Source organism: Urocampus carinirostris, chromosome 1 (assembly GCF_059441175.1).
Source record: "Urocampus carinirostris isolate Australia breed hairy pipefish chromosome 1, RoL_Ucar_1.0, whole genome shotgun sequence".
Classification (NCBI taxonomy): Eukaryota; Metazoa; Chordata; class Actinopteri; order Syngnathiformes; family Syngnathidae; genus Urocampus; species Urocampus carinirostris.
The window spans coordinates 21,024,288-21,045,235 of NC_142349.1; the positions used below are offsets into that span (position 1 = coordinate 21,024,288).

Sequence of the window (20,948 nt, forward strand, 5' to 3'; positions counted from 1 at the left end):
ATGAACAATGAAGAAAAAAAGCAACACTGAAACTCTTTTTTCATCGAAAAGAAAACTTTTACTGATGATATTGAACAATGGTTGGCAAGCATACGTAAACTGCGTGATTACCGGAGTCAACTAACACCATGCTAAAAGCTACCAAAGAAAAACACACCAGACTTAAAGGCTACATGAGAAAATTGTATTTTGAAGCAGTTAAAGCATCAGAAAAACTAAATGATGTGTATATGCACAAATCTTTAGGAAGTTTCCATGGGTAGGCAGACATTTCAGCACACTGAACTATAAGGCACATGAAATCAAGACTTCAGTAAGGGCTACCATGTTTATGATATATTACCAACGGTACATAATATTGCAATGAGTCGAAAGGTATCGCTCATTAAAATGCAGACCCTAATTTTCGGAATCGGAGTTGTACTGGTGAAGGCACCAACACTCTCTACTAGACGGCCACCGGTACAGATGACATATGTGAAGGCATTAGAATTATCTCTTTATCACTATTTTCACTAACGGTACCATAAACACCGATTTGTATAGTGCATTCTGAAAAGTCAGTTTCTCCACCTCTTTACCTGTGCGTCATTAAGCTCTAGGTTTAAGATGTATATGTATGTAAAAGAGCCTGTAAAGTAATTTGTTGAAATACTTTGTTTTTCGCTTCTATAATTGGCAGTTATTGACAGAATATACAGCCATATATATATATATATATATATATATATATATATATATTTATATATATATATATATATATATATATATATATATATATATATTTATATATATATGTGTGTGTGTGTGTGTGTACAAAAATGATCGCATTTTAAGCTAATTTTTTCCTGGATACAGCCAATAAAAAAAGACTATTTGCAACGCAAACCTTGCGTATTATGGCAGTAGCTATATGATGCGCAAACTTTAAAAAGCACTTTGGACAATGTACCAAAGACCAAGTCCGACTAAACCCGGGCAGATTAAATTACAGATCAAACCAATACAGTTTGATTTCATTCATTGTACATTTTACGCATGAACTTTTCCTATAAATGAAGGCTTGAGCGCTATGCCAGACTGTTTCCTAAAAAAGTGTAGTATTTGAAATGAATTGCATGCTGTCTGAAGAACAAACGTCAGTGGTTAAAACTGTTGAAAATTGTTAAGTTTTTTTGTTACAGGCTTTGCAGTTTACCACTGTATGTACTTCACAAAATGAACCTCATATTTGTTTGATTTACCGTTCTACTTCTGCCAATTACAGGAATAGAAGATGTTTACTTGATTTTAATTCATTATTCATTCGCCCGTTCCTAAAAATGAACAGAGGTTTATTCATGGATTTACGTCTCTACTGACCGAGCACTATACCTAATTGGTTTTGGTTTTAAAATTCTGTAGAATGCACAGTATGTTCAATAAAAAATGTATTTTTCAATGTTCTCGTTTTGTCTTGTGTTTATTATTGATGAATTAATTACATGCTCAATTACTTAATAAAAATGATAATCCATTATTCGACTGATCGTTTCAATAGTTGATGACTGGTGGACTATTAAAATAGTGCAGCCTGAGTTCCAAATGCTCACGTTTAGTCATGCTTACATGACGTGACTTACAGGTGAGATGTTGGAGCGCTCCATGAGTAGAGAGGTGGGACTGGGTGTCATATTAGACCTCTCCATCAGCCTCTCCTCCCACAGCCGGAGTCGCCTCTCCCGCTCCTCCAACTCCTTTTCCTTAGAGTAGAGCTCCCTCTCCAACTTGCGGAGGCGCTCCAGGGTTGACTCAATCTCGCACCTGTATACAGAGAATTTTGTTCAAAAGAATAAAGGAAAAATGCCATGTCTGTAATTTCATGGGTAATTCGAGTATGCTCCTGTGTGGTTGGTTAGCAAATATATTGATTGATTTCCGGACAAATTTGGGAGCCGAATTTTCTCGCATGTAAAATAAATTCAGCAAGTATTTTAAATGTTACAAATCTAACTGAAATGACCATAGAACTCAACAAAGAAAACTAATGTTTTTGCCAAATGTATCAAAAACAAAGACTTCGAAATACAAATAAAGATAGCTAATGTTTGAATACAAAAAGTTAGAAACAGTTGAAGTTTTGCAGAGTGAACGGTAGCCCTAATATTAGCTGGAGACCCCATATAAATAATCATACAATCAAAATTAGAAAAGAAAATTGCAGTGATGAGCAGACACAGACAATTATTTGACTGATAAACCCTTTATATAATTTACACTTCATTAACTTTGTCTTATTTAAGTTAGTTGTATAGAAATTTTGGAAAATACATATAACGCAATATAGAAACGCTTAGTCGATTACGGAAGAAAGATAAAAGGGTAATGAATAACGCTGGGTATAAGAACAAATTAACTTAAAATTAGAAGATGAAGTGAACCAAGTAAGCATCAACTCTCAACAAAATATGTTTCCATACAGAGCAGACACTCATAATCTCAGGGGAATCCATTACTTCAAGGTCCAATATTACATTGAAAAACGATTGTGCCACCCGAAAGGGTATTCATTTATGGAACAATTTAGATGATGACCTTAAAAATGGCCCCTCGTTTACATAAATTTAAAAATCAATTTACTTAGAGCCTGTTTCGGTTTTTACCAGCAATAATTTTTTATGTTTGAAATTTTAGTTTTCATTATTTTGCCCAGCCTTTCACAAGGTTTTTGGGGGTGTGCCCATTGTAGCAAGATGCCTGACAATTTTTTCAGCTTCCTTTAGGTGAGATTTATGTAAATATTTTCATTGTACTATTTTTACGATGTACTATTAATATTTATATAAATATATATTTTATTACCACCCGAGAACCACAATAATATAAACCTGTATTCCAAAAAATCTAATATTCTCAAGCACATAAAGGAAATCAATCATGTTGAATCTGTTTAAAGTTCATCTGCCCCCCACGCCAAAATGACAGCCTTGCAGTAATTATTCGGAATTTCACACCTTCCTTTGTCACTCTTGCTTCCTCCTGAAAAGGCAGAGAACTTAGCCATTGTGTTACATTCTAGTCCTCAAGAACTGCAATCCCCACACGAATAAGGAATTCTTGTTTTTCAACTAATCATTGAGAATTAAAGTAGGGGTTGAAGAAGGAGAGCGGCAGGGTATTTAAGGTTATTCCACTTTAATTCTTGAGCCAGCGATTGGAAGGGATGCTTTGGGACTGAGAAAGTTGTTGGGCTTCCTTGTGAGTGTGTTATAAGTGTGAATGTATTAACACGTAACTGACAATAAATATAAAAAAGTTAAGGTTTTGGGGTGATTATAGTATATGGACATGGAATCACACAGGTAACCTGGAGAGGAAGATCCAGGTTAAGGAGATATGATGCTACAGGAAATTTCGAGGCATAAGCCCGTGTGACGGACGAAACAGTACTATCAGAGCAAACATCTCAACCTATAAAGAACTGTGCGCAGGCAAAAACTGCGGCGGTATGGTCACATAATGAGATCATCAGAGCTGGCCAAAATTATTCTTCAGGGCACAGTCCAAGGGGACAGGAAAAAAAGAAAACAATGAAATGAATGAAATGACCTGCATTTATATAGCGCTTTTCAAGTCAATGACTTCCCAAAGCTCTTTACATTGTGCTTCACATTTCCCAATAGTGGCCGTGATCTGTGCAGCCATGTAAGGCGCTAACCTGCTTATTGGGGGTATTGGAGGTTCAGTGTCTTACCCAAGGACACTTCGACATGTAACACGGACAAGCCGGGATTCGAACTGGGATCCCTTAATCCTAAAACGATCGCTCTATTTCCTGAGCTACTGCCGTAACAGAAAACAGAAAAAGAACTCGGCCGACAACATCAAAGAATAGATTGGTGCCATCTTTGCCACGACCCAAACGCAGGCCAGGAACTGCAGCAGTGGAGAAAGCTGTCCATAGATGTGTCTTCAGTGGTGCCAACGACGCAGTCAAAGGACCCGCGAACCGTGAATTGTGAACAGTATATGGTGTGCTTTTTTCTGAATTGAAAGCCTTTGTTAGAGAAAATGATCATATAGGTTTTTTTCATGTGTTTTTCCATGAGCGATGATACTGTGAGTATGTTGTTGTGGGTGTGCAATGTGTTATTTTATGCAAGAGAGACTTTGTATGTGCATGTGAGTATTTACCTCCACTGGTCTTTGTTGTGCAGAAAGGAATTGCACTGGTCAGGTAGTCTGCTATCATTGGCCATCGTCTCCAAGGTTACCAGCACCTGTTTAAACTGCGGACGCTCCTGGAAATTCACATATGATCAAATAAACACGTCATTCGTTTACTTTTTACTAATTTATGACACTGACATGTGTTTGAATGAAAGAGTTTACCTTCGGCTCAGCTAGCCAGCACTTCCTCATCAGCTCTGCGAAACTTGCGGGGCAGCTGGAGGGGATGGTGAGTCTCTATACAAATAGAAACAGTCACAAGAATTGACTGATTCACTTTTTTGTAAGAAGCACGTAATACAGATTTCAGAACTTAAAGGTTGAGTATGAAAGTCCATTTAAAACCCCAGTCAGAGTTTGCATGTTCTACCCGTGCTTGCATGGGTTTCCTCCCACATTCCAAAAACAGGCATGTCGGGTTAATTGGCCAGTCCAAATTGTCCCTAGGTGTAAATGAGCGAGTAATTGTATTGTCTCTGCTTGCCCTGCGACTGGCTGGCAACTAGTTCAGGGTGTCCCCTGCCAACTGCCCGAAGATAATGTAATGTAATGTAATGTAAATGCATTTATATAGCTTTTTCAAGTCAATGAAGACCTCCCAAAGTGCTTTACAATGTGCTTCACACTTACCCATTCACACTCACTCACACACCAATAGCTGGGATGGGCTTCAGCACACCCGCGGCCATACTGAGGATAAGCGGTGCAGATAATGAATGGGTGGATGATGAAACACTAGATTCAATGGTAAAATGCAATAAATTCTTCAAAGTGGAAAAAAAAGACTATCACGATAAAAGGCAGATAAGATGATTTGCAGAGTAGTACCTAAGTTGTAACAATAGTGCAATATTCCTTCCGAATCTTCTGGTAAACACCAAAATTTGTTATTGCATCAAACATTGCAATTTGTCCCGGTCCTGAGGCAGCAAAGAGGCCTCAGACCATCACACTGCCACCACCATTGTTTACTGTTGGCATCATTTCTTTTTGACAAATGCTGTGCCAATTTTACGCCAGATGTAACAGGCTGCTCATGTGATACCCTCATATATGAGTGTTGGAACTTTATTTTACTTAGAAATGTATTCAACACAATTTCTATTGTTTATTTCTTTATATATGTTGTGGAAAACCCCTCCAAAATTACAGTATTGCTGCAGTTTGTTGTCAAGGGGGTAGGAACCTTTGTTGGGTATTTGTTCACTGGTGTTCTTTACAGCGTGAGTCACTTCCGCCCAAATCATATCAGTAAAAGAATTTAAGTAGAATGGTTTACATCACCTTATACCAACTTATTTTACAGGTTAGTCTTCTGTTTATACACTAATGATTTAAACAATAAGTATTGTCATATGTGTAGCAATATTTCTAAACATTTGAATCTAGAGAATATATTTGAGTTTCAAGAGGTTTGTTGAAAAAAATAATGTTCACTATGTAGCCAGTTTAGTTTCACCCATTTTACAGAGTGTTTCCTTCTTTGTCTTTTATCTGCATGTGTTAGATTGGAGTTGATAATTGAAAGAGTAATGGTCAAGTCACGTTTATTTGTATAGCCCAAGAGTGAACAAAGAGTCTCAAAGGACTTTAACAGTATAAAAAAAATTGTATGAAAAATTGCTAGATGAACGCATGTGGAAAATTAGATAAGAAAATTGCTTATTTTGTTCATGGTTACCCTGTTTGGGTATTTGACTTGTCTATGGAGAATGTTTGTTCTTGATTATTACAGATAAAAGCACATCAATGAAAGGATTCAAGCTGAGTGGTTTACAGAGCCCCATTTCAACACACTATCTCTTTATTTTAAAGAAACCCTGCAGATGAGGCCAAGGTCACTTCAAATCAATATTGTTGTGTGGTACCTGGGGTTGTCAACAGTGCGCAGAGGGAAACTTCATTGGTATGGTCATGTCACAAGATCATTATACCAAGATTACTCTCCAGGGCACAGTCCAAGGGGGTAGATGGACAGGAAGACCAAAAAAGAACTGGGCCAACAACATCAAGGAATGGACTGGTGCCAACTTAGCCACAACCCAAGAACAGGCATGGGACTATCAACAGGGGAGAAGGCTGTCAAGAGTTGCATCCTCATTGACGCTCCAGGAACCCATGCAATTATGGGACGCGTAAACCGTGAACATATCATCAGTAAGCTTAAACTCTTGGAATTTAAGATATGCTTACAATTTCAAAATGTACTCATCACAGAACCATCACAATCAGTCTGAAACAAGATACCCAACAGCTATAAAGCTATAGCTCACCAATAAGTCCCTTGATAGACAGCTAATGAGATGTTTTTCTGCAAACATGGACTTGTTACATCCAGGAACATCCAGTGAGTCCAACCTTGTAAAATATTTACTCCAAAACACAAGATGAAGCCAACAGATGAAAAAAATTATGCCTAAAAGAATTCCTGCATCGTTTGATGTTCCTTTTTTTTCACAATTTGGCCGTTACCCTTTGCCCTTTTGATTGACACCACTCTCGACCAATTGCAGGCTTTTTTTTAACGGTCCACAACCTACATTAGTTAACTATGCTCCGAATATCTCTGGCCAGTAGTGATCAATTCAATTGATGATTGACACATTGGTTAGCCAAAGAAATTCTAAATGAATCGATATGACCATGTCCCTATTGTATTCAAATCAGACCCCGATATCAGTGTGCATAACGCAACTCGTGATTCATTTCAGCGATAAAACATTTACAACTCTTTCAAAATGTCAAAAAAATTGGCCATAGTAAAATACTCAGTTGCACAGGTTTTAAGGCTGTAAACTGGTCGTCTTTAAATTGCCACTCTGGAAATGCTTAGACCTACCCTTGGAAAAATCTCTAAAACACAATGATTAGTTTTTCCAAATGAGATCAAATTTGTTAAGGTACCAGCTAAGACAACTACGTAAGACTCATCTGCAGGCATTTGATTGCATAAAAAAAATAAATAAATAAATAAAAAAAAAAAATTCAGGCGAGAATAAAAACCTTCTATTTCTGTGTGTTCCAACTCAGATTACTCAATGTTAATAGCACTTGCAGTGATTATTTCAGTTTGGGACCAAACCTCAGTGTGTTACCTATCAAAAGAGAACAAAACCATCCATTTTCTCCGAACGGTTCAAGAACAGCATTCTGGCCTGCAGTTCATAGAATATTTTTTGAGGTTCTTTTGTAACCTCCTGGATGTGCTGTCGTCGCACTCTTGGAGTAATGGCAAACAGTCAACCACCCCTGGGACGGTTTGCCACTGTTCCCAGTATACTCCATTTGTGGATAATTGCTCTGACAGTGGTTTGCTTGAGCCCTACAAACTTGGTAATGGCTTTGTAACCTTTTCCAGACAGTTGGATTTCAATCACTTTCTTTCTAATTTATTCTGGAATTTCTTTGGATCGTGTACTACTACTACTACAAGTAATTAAGCATTTTAGGAGGAGATCAAGGTTCTGACAGACAAGCTGAAAGAGGGTGTCGCCATATGCAGGCAATACACAAATAGGTAAGTATTAGTTTCAGGAGCTAGCAGCAGCAAGTCAACTGCAGGAGAGAGAGTGGGAAAGGTGAGATGGCACAACATTCATTTGGACAGGTAACTTAAAATTAGTTTTATCTGGTTATATCAGTATCAGAAATATTTTATTAACACTCCACTTATTGAAACATGAATATTTTGTTTGTTTGTTTTGTTTGTAAATGATTCAAATTGAATCTTTTCTTCCGGCGCCGTCACGAATGGCAGCCACTCCAGCAGCTCCCGTGTTATTTTCGATTGTTCTCGATTGTTCTCAGCTCAGGGATGCTGCTGGAAATGTGAATTTCCCTTCGGGGATGAACAAAGTATCTATCTATCTATCTATCTATCTATCTATCTATGTCAATTGTGTTCTGAAGAATTTGTAGTATGCTTCACTATGTCTAACAAATTCAATTTAAGTGATTTCTTGATTCAAGACCGTTAGTGGCAATCGTTTTTTGTGTGGCCTGCGGAATTGGACTCAGCTTTCCCAAAACTTATTAATTAGAATTGACATTTTAAAAATGCATTTTGGGTTGTCTCTGTGTGATATTGGACTTGGTTTGATGAGCCGAAATCTTTGTCACAGTGACAAATATGTAAAAAAAAAAAAACCACATAAATCACAAAGGAAGCAAATACTGTTTCAGAGCACTGTACATTACATACTTTTTGCTTCGATACGATTCAGAAAATAATACGAAAAATCAGCACTATTGAAACACAAAATCCCAAAATTGTGAAGTTAAATGAGAAAGAACTTTAACACTAAATACATACAACCAGTTATTTTTAATTGTATATTACCATTGATGACAGGTGAGGCAATGCCTCCTTTGCCTCCCCTGACTGAATGTCATAGTTTTTTTCTAAGTAAAATGAGAATGTACAGCATATCCCTTAAACAAGCAAAATTAACTTCCTGGATATGACAGATTTTAGATGTATTTAAAGTGCATTTGTCTCATCTAAACGTAAAATCATTTTTGAAATGAGCAAAATGGTATTCATCTGCTGGATTATATACTGTTGGTCTGAATGTAAGAATGTGTTTTCTTGTTGGTCTGAATGAGTCCAGAACGGTTCATCCTACCGCATTAAATGGAAACTGTTTTCTTTGCGGATTAATCCTAAAATATCTGCCACTCAGAGCGGGAAGAGAGATCAAGTAGGAGGGTCAGAAAGGGCGAGTGATGGTGCAACGGAGAGGATTGGGGAGGGGGCAATCAGAGAGACACTGGGAAAGAAGAGTTAGGAGGTTATTTAGAGAGAGAATTTGGAGATTTGCCAACAGCTACAAGGAATCATGTTCTCTGGGTTGTTTGTTGGCTCTCTCTGTGCGATTGCGTGAGACTGCAAGTGCACGACAGTCAACTAAACGCATAAACAACATTTCCAATAAACTTCGGGAATCGTCAACATCTTTTCATCTTCTTAGCTGTAAAAGCGGGCCGAGCGGTCGAGCTCAAGCGCTCGTGTGTCCAACAGACCTTACAAGAGCACAACACTGACATCAGTGCTAAAAATACATGGCCGGCTCCACATACTCGCAGTGGAAAGCATGAGAGCATCGCATTGTACGCGCCGCCTCCTCAAACCTTGTCTGGACGTTCCGCATTTTCGTAGTGGATGTGTATTTGTACCTCTTGTTTCTCCACCACCAGCCAAGCCACCTGCAGCCCCTCGAAGCCCTTGAAAGGAACTTCACGAGTCAGCATCTCCCACAGCACCTGCCAACAGAGCACATGATTGAAAATTCACTTCATTTTCATGCATAACAATGTAAACGTAGAAGCAGGTCTTAGAGATAAGGTTTTATTATATAACAGTGGAGGGCCATCAGGGCCTGCAAGGTCTTCTCTGCTGGCCTAAAAAACATCTGAATCCTGTGATGTTAAGTATATTTTGTCTATGAATACTTATTAATTCCAAATTGTCTGTCAGCTTCCTTTCATTAATTTTTCTCTGATGTTTCCATATTCAAGCGTTTGACCAATCACATTTCAGCCATTAATTGTGGCCAGGTTCAGAAATCTACCTAGAAGCCTTCACAATCAGTTATGGAGGCCCTAAGGCATAAAATAAGTGTTAATCAAACTGTTGGTTAAGCCAATCAGATTTAGAGTTAGCGGAGTCAGGGCCTTCTAGCTGCCCTAGGGAAACTTCAGCGGTTTCACAAACTATCATTGGCAATGGGGCAATAAGTATCACAATGAAAAAGTGAAAAACATATTCCCGTGCTCACTGCTTTTGCATTCTCAGCCCTAAATCAAACAAAAATGTATGCCAGAAATACAACAGGTCAGGCTCAATCTTAAGCATTGGCTTTAATGGCGATAGAAAAGTCAAGTTAAGTCATGTTTATTTGTATGGCCCTTAATCACAAAGAGTCTCAAAGGGCTGCACAGACCACAGATTATTGCAAAAAATTCTTGATGGAACTGAAACGTGTAATTGAAATATTTGTGAAGAAAAGAAAGTAGATACATTTTGTGTATAAAAAAAGATTTATGGTGAGTACAATGTGGCTTTATTCCTAAATAATTTTTCAAATCTATGAGATTTTATAAATTTGACAGTACCTTCAAAAGATAAGCCACGAGGTACTTCCAAAACCTTCCTTTTACCTTATAAGTACTTTGTCAAAACCCCTCAGCAATCCCCCGACTACCCACATTTATACCAATACCGATTGGAATGGTATATTGTTGCTGTAAAGTTATTGTAAAATTTTATGTTTCTTGCTGTATATAAATAGAATATTATCACTCCTTGTCTTAATGATTTTTGGTATTCCTTCATGTTGATGAATAGCAGAACACATCTGGGTCTTCTTAACCCTCTAACAACAAATTTATCGAGTCCAGTGGAGACTCCTAACTCACACAAATCACATTGTCATCTCAAGTACACCATCGCAAATTTAGGGCCACTTTTTTTAAATTCACATTAGGGTTTAAAATGGGAACTGCATCTTCAATGAGCGCACTTCATTGTTTTTATGAACGTTTGGCCCAAATGTAAAACTATTAATAAATGAAGCACTTGATGGAAGAAAATTAGGCAAACAGAGCAAAATATCTCACCACGCCGTATGAGTACGTGTCACATGTCTCGGAGACGGGCAGGCTCTGGATGACCTCTGGAGCCATCCAGGGAAAAGTGCCCACTACAGTCATGTGAGTGGTGTGAGACAAGAATTTGGATGCGCCAAAGTCGCAAATCTGAAAAGACAGCCAAAATACAAAAAAATATATAATAAATAAAACCACATTATTGAATACGTTGACACATCCCCAAGATGTTGTTCACCTTAAGCACTTTGTCTGCCGTCATGACCACTGCATAGAACAAACAAAGCATTAAAACAATAAAATAGAGGCAAAGTTAGCATGTGGAAGTGTAGAATTACCATTCCGAGACTTGAGGTCTCTATGGATGACTTTGATGGGAGCTTCTGCATGGAGATAGTGCATGCCTAAAAACCATCACAATCGATTCAGTCACAAAGTTTAGAATGTGGATTCCTCTTTAGTATCATTGTTCTAACAATTGTAATTAATCACAATGCCCCCATGAAGGTTGTGAGTACACTAGTTGAAAGTGAGAACCATTCGAGTGTGTCGCATGAAATATTCAAATTTGGGGCGGCAGTAGCTCAGGAGGTAGAGCGCTCGTCTTGGGATCAAGAGATCCCAGTTCGAATCCCGGCTCGTCCGTGTTACATGTCGAAGTGTCCTTTGGTAAGACACTGAATCCCTAATACCCCCAATAAGCAGGTTAGTGCCTTACATGGCTGCAAGGCCGCTATTGGGAAATGTGGAGCACATTGTAAAGCGCTTTGGGAAGTCATTGACTTGAAAAGCGCTATGTAAATGCAGATCATTTCATTGCATCAATGCAAAAAAAGCATTCTGTTGTTCAGTATCTTTGTTTTCTTCTAGTAATCAGCAGAGTAATTGTAAAATGCCTCCAAATCGGTATGGGGCAGCAGATTGTTCTTTCTTTTTATACACAAAGTGTGTACTCATGTAATGTACATTTAGTATCTCAATTTGTTTGATGAAGATGTTTAAGATTAAACTATTAAATATAATAAATCAGATACAATGAAAATCTTGCACATCATTTTGCTGATTTTAATTGCTATTTTCTTATTTTACAAATTAGAGTAAAAACATAGTGATACATTTTGTTCTTTCACAGACAGATTCTATTTGTTCATTTTAAGTATTACGTTTTAGAAAAAAACAAGGTAGAAAAAAAAAATCCAAAATTATAATCAGAAATGATTAACCTGTATTACCCCCTGTTCCATGATGTCCACAAACAATGGGAAAAACGTAATACTGACAATTTAGGCTGAAGCTGCTCGACATTAGGGGTTGAAATTGGAAGGTTTGGTTACCTAATGACTCCCAACGAGATGTTGCAACACATCAGTTGGGTTGAGAGAGGATGCTGGGGATCCCCTCCTCCGTATCAATCTCACAGAAAGAGTCAAAAAATATGAATGTGTTCTTGACTCTAGCCACCTCCCACTGGGGAAAAAAAGAGGGGCAACAACGGAGCAAATGCGAGTACTTAATTTGATCAATAGGACTTGTGCTTCAAAATAAGGTCTTGGGGCGCCCTCTGCCTGACCAAAGTGCTACTACAAGTTCATCGCAGAATCAAAAGGACGTACAATAATATGCCAAATCTGTATGACTCAAAATCTTTAATGAAACAAAAGTGCGTGTTGGATCACAAAAGGTTAACAAACACTAGCGTAAAGTGTGGCTAACTTTGTGTTTAATTTGTTCCAAAAATGGTGTCAAAAAACTTGAATAGTGTCAAGTGTCAAATACCTTTAGCCATTTGTATGGCCCACATCATGATCTGCTCCATGTCCATCTCCTCACTCCGCTCACTCGACAGGTACTCGTAAAGAGACCCACCACTGGCGTATTCTGCACACAAACCACATGATCACGTTCCTTTACATCAAGGGTCTCAAACACGCAGTCTGAGGCCTCCAGTTTGACAGGTCATGGCCCCCGTTTTAAAAGAACAAGGAAAACAAATGTTTTTATTTCATGTCTAAATGTTATGTTATTTTATGTTATTTTTTTTGGCTTGTTTCAGTCATTTTTTTGTTGATTTTAAATCATTTTGTGTGGTTTTTTTTTGTTTTTTTTTTCGGTTGAGTTTAGTTTTTAGGTCAATTGTTGGGTCATTTTTCAGTTGTTTTTTTGGGGGGGAGGTCATTTTCTTGGCGTTTTTAATGGTAGCTTTTTTCATCACTTTTTAGTCGCTTCAAATATCTCATCTCATTAGCCGTACCGCTTATCCTCATTAGGGTCGTGGGGGAGCTGGAGCCCATCCCAGCCATCTCCGGGCAGTGGGCAGGGGACACCCTCAATTGGTTGCCAGCCAATCGCAGGGCACACTGGGACAGACAACTCATTCAATTTGGACCGGCCAATTCACCTGAAATGCATGTTTTTGGAATGTGGGAGGAAACCGGAGTACCCGGAGGAAACCCACGCAAGCACGGGGAGAACATACAAACTCCGCACAGGAAGTCTGGAGCTGGATTTGAACCCACGCAGGAGGTTCCCATGACATGAATTGTGCCGCACAAGCGCTAACCACTGCGCCGACGTGCTCCCCGTTTCAAATATGCTATATGCATAAAGCAAAAATGAAATTGCTTCCTCTCCTCCGCGTCCAAACAATACCAATAATAGATAGCAGCATGGTAAAAAAGAAAACGTATGCATACGAAAATAAAAAAATGTATGAGATTTAGATTAAAAATTGTGCAAAGTATTGCTAGACCTAAATGAAGCAATTTTGCATGGATTTGGGAGAAGGCAGAGGACTGAATTCAGAGTCCTGACACCCTGATGAGAGAAGCTGTCCTTGAGCCTGCTGATTCTGTCTCTGAGATTCTGCAGCAGGTTGAAGAGGCTGTAAGATAGGTGGGTGGGGTGACCTGCCATCCTGGTGGCATTGTAAGTGAGGCAGGAGTTGTAGATGTCCCAGAGAGGCGTGAGTAGACATCAATGACCTTTTCACCCCAATGACCGTTTCACATGTATTTTCAAACTTTTGGGTAGTATGTACATTTTTGTATTACTTTTTAGTAGTTCCACATACATATCAGCACTCTTAGTGATTTTTATTTTTCTATTGAAAAACTACATTTATTTAGATTTTTGTACCTTTTCAATACTTTTCAATATTTTTTTTAGGTATTTATCATGCTTTTTAGTACATTCTTCAAATTCTTACATTTTAAATTCTGGGTGTTTTGGGGGTCCTTTTATAATAATAATAATAATAATAATAATAATAATAATTTCCTTGTATTGTCATTCTGTGTAACAATGTACACAGAACGAAATGTCGTTGCACCTGACCCGTTGTAGCGAGCCGATGCAGCCGCAGCCAACAGAGGGCGCCGCCGACCACTTTTTAAGTCTTAGGAATGACTCGGCCGGGGCGCGAACCCGAACCTCCCAGTCTCAAAGCGGGCGCCTTACCATCTAGGCTACTGAGCTGGTAAAGGGCGTTTTAAGGGCGTTTTGGTGGCAATTGTGGACATTTTGAGGGCTTTTTGAGTCATTTGTTCGGACGATTTTTATTATGAGGTTTGTTTTTTGATCATTTTTTCAGTTGTTTTGTTGTCGTATTTTTAGATTGTTTATTGGTCGTTATTCTAGCAGCAAGGAGTAGCATGAGAAGCCCTCATGTTTAACATCCCATTTATCTTTGAGTTCAAAAGTAAAGAACTGTTAATACAGGAAAATGAACTGAATAAGAAATTAATGTTTTCAGGTCAGCAACTGCATGTATTTATGCTTTTGTCAGTTGTTTGTATGTCTTGTGTTATTATTAATGTATTCCTGATTGATTGATTTTCTTATTATTTTTTAAGTATTGAATTATTCATTCATCCTATTAAAAATATTGAGAATACTGAAATGTTTTTAACAGGGCTTTTCTTGAAAAACAGATGTTGCCCAGCCTCACCCAGAGTCTGTTTCCAGCGGCTCCGAGATAAAATGAGTTCGAGACCCCTGCTTTACAGGAACCAAAACACCAGTTTCTATCCCCCACAAACGGATAGAGGAACGCTTTCTCCGTCACGACATAAGATTGTTGACTAACCCGAGTCATGCTTTATTATTACAACATGCTGCTATCAGTTTCAAATGTCCTTCCAAAAAAGCAGCAATAACTCAAGAGTCAAATCAGTGGTTGATAATTACTGTGGAGTGCATGTTGTGATAGCATGACTATTTTAATAGTAGAGTATGCTACTAAGTTAAGGCGAAAACAATATTGGAAGCTTTGGCTTGGGCAAATTAATTCATCTCTTTTTAAGTCTTTATTACATGTGTATCCTCAATACTTAGAATTTGGGTATCGATCCGAACCAAGTAAATACAGGGGTGTATTGATCAACACCGATCATATACCTTTACTCTTTGCTTGGAAATTTCATGATCATATTGTATGTTGCAGCACGGCGGCGCAGTGGTTAGCGCGTGTGCGGCACAGTTCTAAGGTCTTGGGAACCTCCTGTGTGGGTTCAAATCCAGCTACCGGACTTACTGTGCGGAGTTTGTATGTTCTCCCCGTGCTTGCGTGGGTTTCCTCCGAGCACTCCGGTTTCCTCCCACATTCCAAAAACATGCATGTCTGGTTAATTGGCTGCTCCAAATTGTCCCTAAGTGTGAATGAGCGAGTTGTCTGTCCCTATGTGCCCTGCGATTGGCTGGCAACCAGTTCAGGGTGTCCCCTGCCCACTGCCCGATGATTGCTGGGATGGGCTCCAGCACCCCCGCGACCCTACTGAGGATGAGCGGTGCAGCTAATGAGATGAGATGAGATATTGTATGTATTGTGCGTATAATTATTAATTTCTAATCTTAAAAATGTTTTAACTTTTATTAAATCATTAAAAATCTAACATTAACAGTTTAAAATAAGGAAATGTTCCTATAATTGTGCTTTAACAAACAAAAGTGAAGAGAGTCAAACCAAAAATAGCAATAATGTAACAAAAATCAAAATAAATGTTCTGTATGGTAAAAAACTAATTCGTATCTCAAATCCTTGACACATTAGCGCATCAATTGTGTTTAAAATCTTGTGTAGCATTACGCTGGCAGACTCTCATAGGACAATAAGAGGACAACGTTATATAGTTTTTAAAAAAGATAATGCTTTATGTTTATTTACTTTGATTTAAACCCCAAATGGGCTGGCACTAAGGCACATATGACAAAGTTAAGGCCTGTGAAGGTTTTGTATGGACCCTAAGATGATCTTGATTATTGCATCGTACACCAAGAATTGTTGTATATTATTTTATTTGTTATTTCTCCTTGAAGTTAAAGTATTATGGAGTTATTAGATTTGTGCATATTATTGTATTGTATTTCAATCAATTATATTTTGAAAAATCGGATGATAGATTGCAATTATTATTTCACTCATTAAGGTCAATTTAGCTCACTTGGTAAAATAGAAACAAAAGGGGTCTGATTTTGCCTGAATAATAAATCGGCTTTTTTTAATTTAATGTTCATGTTGAGGGAATTTTTATAGTACAGACGTACTGTACGGCCATTATCGCATATGACATTATTTTTTTCATTTTTGTTTCCTACAAATTCATCAAATGACCGTAAGGCCATTTTCACACGAGAAATCTGATCTGCCCCCGATCTCACTTGGTTAGTCTGTGTCTCACCGCCCTTATATTTTAGTTTTATTGTTTTTGAACCATTGTGTGTGTCTGTGTATTGGATGTTTTTTTTGTTGGTTGGTGGGGATAAAAGAGGGGATTTTATTGTTTTTTTGTCTTATCCTGCACTGAATGTTTCTATACTGTACTTTGAGTTGCAATTTATTACCTGAAAAGTGCTTTACAAATCAATTATCATACGGAAAAATGTTTCAATTAATTATTTGCTAATTAGCGATTGTTTTGACAAACTCATTATGTGGTATCAATATTTAATAAATGTTGTCTTTTTCTCGAAAACAAATTATTTTCAGTACAGGAATGTAATTTTAGAATGAGGGTAACAATAAGCACTTTATTATGCTCCAAATCAGTTTTGTTTGTTTTTGATGAGCATGTATTTTCTTACAATTTCTTACATTATTTGAGCGCAGTAATCCCTCTGTTTATTTTTCACAGTTTCTCTACTTGACGGATTTGCTTCGTGCATTGTGTTGTGCATTCCGATTAGCTAGATAGTCGCCTGGCTACTCATTACTTGACGGTGCAGTAGTATCGTAAATTCTGGACTATAAGCCGCGCCGGAGTACAAGTCAGACCAGCCCAAAAAATGCATTGTTATGAAGGAAATAAACATAATAAGTTGAACCTGGGGTACAAGTTGAACCTGGGGTACAAGTTGGATTTGTGGAAGAAATGTATTTAATAAAATCTAACATCAAAAACATACATGTCATCTTGAAAGGCAATATAAAATTAGAATAAAATAGAGCACAAGAGGCATAATAATTTTACGGTATACGAACGTTAAATGATTGACGTGCCTGGTAATATCAGTAATGTCATAACATACTAAGAGTAATTGAAATAACGGTACCATAAAGAACATGCTTACCAACGTATCAGTTTTGCTCCAAATCACTAAATCCAGTGAAATGTTTTTGGCTGCATAATGCACCATTTGCAACTTGTAGTTTGCCAAATATAATTTTCTTTTCTGTGGATTTTTTTCCATCTCTTCTCATTTCTTTTTATGAATTACTAGTGTTGTTTTGCCTACAGAAAATTATTTTACAAGTCTGTTTATTTGTAAACGGGAACAATGGGGCTAAACGGACAGCTAACAACAAGCAACGTCCATCAATCAAAATTTCTTTTCAGCAGATTTTTTTGGTCTGCAATATCGCGTATTTTAGAGTACGTAAACATTTTACACGGTTGGATTCACGACACTTAGGGATGTAAGGGGACCATGGTTGCGTATTATCATTGAACGTGATGGCTGAAGGACGACATCGGCTATATTCTATTCGGGTATCTTGTTTCAGACTGAATGTAATGTTTCTGTGATGACCATATTTGTATTTTTCATCTTTGTTTATACTTTATTTTATATCAAATTTGTTTATTCATTAATATATTTTATTTATTTGTTTGTTTGTAATTGTTTATTTATGTCTTTCCTTGATTACATTTCCCCTGCCATTTTTCTACACGTTTTTTAAAAAAAAATATATATATATGTTTCAGTATTTGGATATTTTTCCAAGTATTATTTAAAATATTTTCCATTTTACAACTTGTGTTATTACTATAACCAGAAATTGATAAATTGTTACCTACTGGTATTATGTATCAGTATCGGGCCGATACAAGGCCAAAATCTATGGTAGGTATTAATTGCCAAGTTTGTGGCCTTGCTCAGATCAGGAACACAAATGTATATATGACTATATATAGCTTCCCATAAGGATGTTTAAATCCATTCTATTTTGTTGTTGGGCATAAAATATGCCTTTTATTAAGAAAAGGGAAAAACATACTATAAAATAATAATTCATATAATTAGTAGAAAATTTGCATTATGTAGTAGGGATGTACTGACTATTTACCACTGGTAGCGAGTAGGACACCCCGTATCTGTATCATTCACAATACCAGTTTATCCTACGGTATCGTAATCATGGTGAAATGTACATTTTGTAGGGGAATTTTATGTGCTTGTGTTATCTGTGTCTAACATATGTGTCAATGAAGGAATTTAGCCAGATTCAGTATGGATTTATTTAGTATATCACCTAACCCCAAGCTCACTGTCATTGTACCCGAGTGAGACCTTGTCTAGAGAAGGGACTGCACAATACACAAAGAGGTAAGTATTAGTTTCAGGAGCGAGCAGCAGCAAGTCAACTGCAGGAGAGAGAGTGGGAAAGGTGAGAGGAGAGAGAGTGGGAAAGGTGAGATGGCACAACATTCATTTGGACAGGTAACTTAAAATTAGTTTTACCTGGTTATATCAGTATTATTTTCCCCCCATTTTATTAACACTCCACTTATTGAAACATGAATATTTTGTTTGTTTGTTTGTTTGTACATGATTCAATTGTTTGTTTGTTTGTACATGATTCAAATTGAATCTTTTCTTCCGGCGCCGTCACGAATGGCAGCCACTCCAGCAGCTCCCGTGTTATTTTCGATTGTTCTCGATTGTTCTCAGCTCAGGGATGCTGCTGGAAATGTGAATTTCCCTTCGGGGATGAACAAAGTATCTATCTATCTATCTATCTATCTATCTATGTGGTCGACAAACTTTTGGAATATTATTCAAAATGCAGCTAATTGAGGATTAAAGGGAATAATATTACTTTAAGTTGTTCTGTTTTGCTGGTTATTTTGTTTTGGGAAAATAAAGTAAAGTTATTGTACTAGCTCAGCTTTAACTGCACAATCCTTTTATTCGCTGAATCTCTAAAGTAGAAAATTTTGATTTGGGTCCCATCTTGTCATTAGGGTGGGATTGTGGGTTTCAGACGAGTTAAGGACCACTGCACTACACTTACCATAGTACCTCTTCTTACTAGCTTAATTTGTCCCAGGTTCATGCTTGTAATACGAATTGCTTGTTTAACAAGCAACTATTCCCGATATTAAAAGAATAAGAATGAATTAGTTCTTTCCCGTCCTCCCATAAGAATATAAGTGAATCCTGAATTGAGCGCTGTAAAGAATGTGTGCGTGTGCTGTGAAGGAAAGTGTGGGCGGTTGGAAGGAGGAGTTATGGAGAATGCGTAACTGTCAACTTATACGTTTTTTTTGATCATTTTACATTGTGTACGCCTTATACACAATTTAATAAGGGTTTTGTTTTGTTTTTTTAAAGACATATAATGTCATATATTGCTTTTTTTTTGTCTCTAATCCAAAATGTCTCGTTCACTGGTAGCAGATGACATCATCATACATCCATCCTTCCATTATCTGCACCGCCTATCCTCAGTAGAGTCGCGGGGGTGCTGGAGCCCATCCCAGCCATCCTCGGGCAGTGGGCAGGGGACACCCTGAACTGGTTGCCAGCCAGTCGCACCTACAATTGGGACCGGCCAATTAACCTAACATGCATGTTTTTGGAATGTGGGAGGAAACCGGAGTGCCCTGAGTAAACCCACGCAAGCACAGGGAGAACATGTAAACTCCACACAGGAGGTTCGATCTCATGACCTCAGAACTGTGCCACACACGCGCTAAGCACTGCGCCGCCGTGCTGCCCTCATCGTCATACAGTATCTCACAAAAGTCAGTACACACCTCACATTTCTACAGAGATTTTATTACAATTTTAAATAGAACAACACTGAAGAAACATCGCTTTGACACAAAGAAATAAGTCTGTCTAAACCGACAGGAGAGAAAATTTATTTCCCCCACCCCAAAAAACTAAAACAATAGCAATCAATAACTAAACCCCTGGAATTAAAATTGAGTCCACTACGCACCTACTGGTATATGTCCAAACAAATTACTGCTTGTCATTATCCCTCCAAAATACCATGTGACGTGTTACTCTTACTAAGTCTCAGATATGAATAGTGAGCTGGTGTGTTCAATTTGCAGTGCACACTGTCACTGAAACTCGCAAGCAAGAAAATCTCTGGGGACCTTTAAAAATGGATTGTGGCACCACATGAGGCTACCTAGGGCTACAATGCAGCAAGCAGCACAATGGCCAAAATCCTCCAGCATTTTAAAAAATAAGGATGCACTCACAGCAGCGCTCGTGTTGAATGTCCAAAGAAGCTGAGTGAACGTGCAGAGCGCCACATCCAAATGTTAACGCAGAAAGATAGGCGCAGTAGTTGCTGCAGAGATGAAAAAGGTAGGGGAAAAACCAGACCATACACTTCAGGAATTTCCCTGCGGGGATGAATAAAGTATCTATCTATCTATCTATCTATCTAGGATGTACTCACTTTTGTTGCAAAGGGGTTAGTTATTGATGGCTAAAGTTTGAGTTCCTGAGGGTTCGACTGCTATAAAAGCTTTACACAGACTATTGTGTCTGTGTAATTATGTCAAAGTGATGTTTTTTCAGTGTTGACCTACTAAACACTATAATGGAATCTATGGGGTGGCATTAGCTCAGGAGGCAGAGCGATCGTCTGGGGTTCACTAAACCCCTAATGCCCC

At 37.9% G+C, this 20,948-nt stretch overlaps 1 protein-coding gene across 1 annotated transcript in view; it reads right to left on the reverse strand.

The window, feature by feature from the left end:
* Positions 1-20,948, reverse strand: part of map3k20b (mitogen-activated protein kinase kinase kinase 20b) — a 30,777-nt gene that overhangs the window by 1,874 nt on the left and 7,955 nt on the right. The window contains exons 3-10 of the mRNA XM_088354025.1: positions 12,592-12,693; positions 11,154-11,219; positions 11,054-11,082; positions 10,828-10,965; positions 9,385-9,471; positions 4,372-4,446; positions 4,174-4,280; positions 1,623-1,803 (exon numbers count right to left, since the gene is read on the reverse strand). Coding sequence (XP_088210151.1) covers positions 1,623-1,803; positions 4,174-4,280; positions 4,372-4,446; positions 9,385-9,471; positions 10,828-10,965; positions 11,054-11,082; positions 11,154-11,219; positions 12,592-12,693 — 785 coding nt within the window. The remainder of the gene's footprint in view (positions 1-1,622; positions 1,804-4,173; positions 4,281-4,371; positions 4,447-9,384; positions 9,472-10,827; positions 10,966-11,053; positions 11,083-11,153; positions 11,220-12,591; positions 12,694-20,948) is intronic.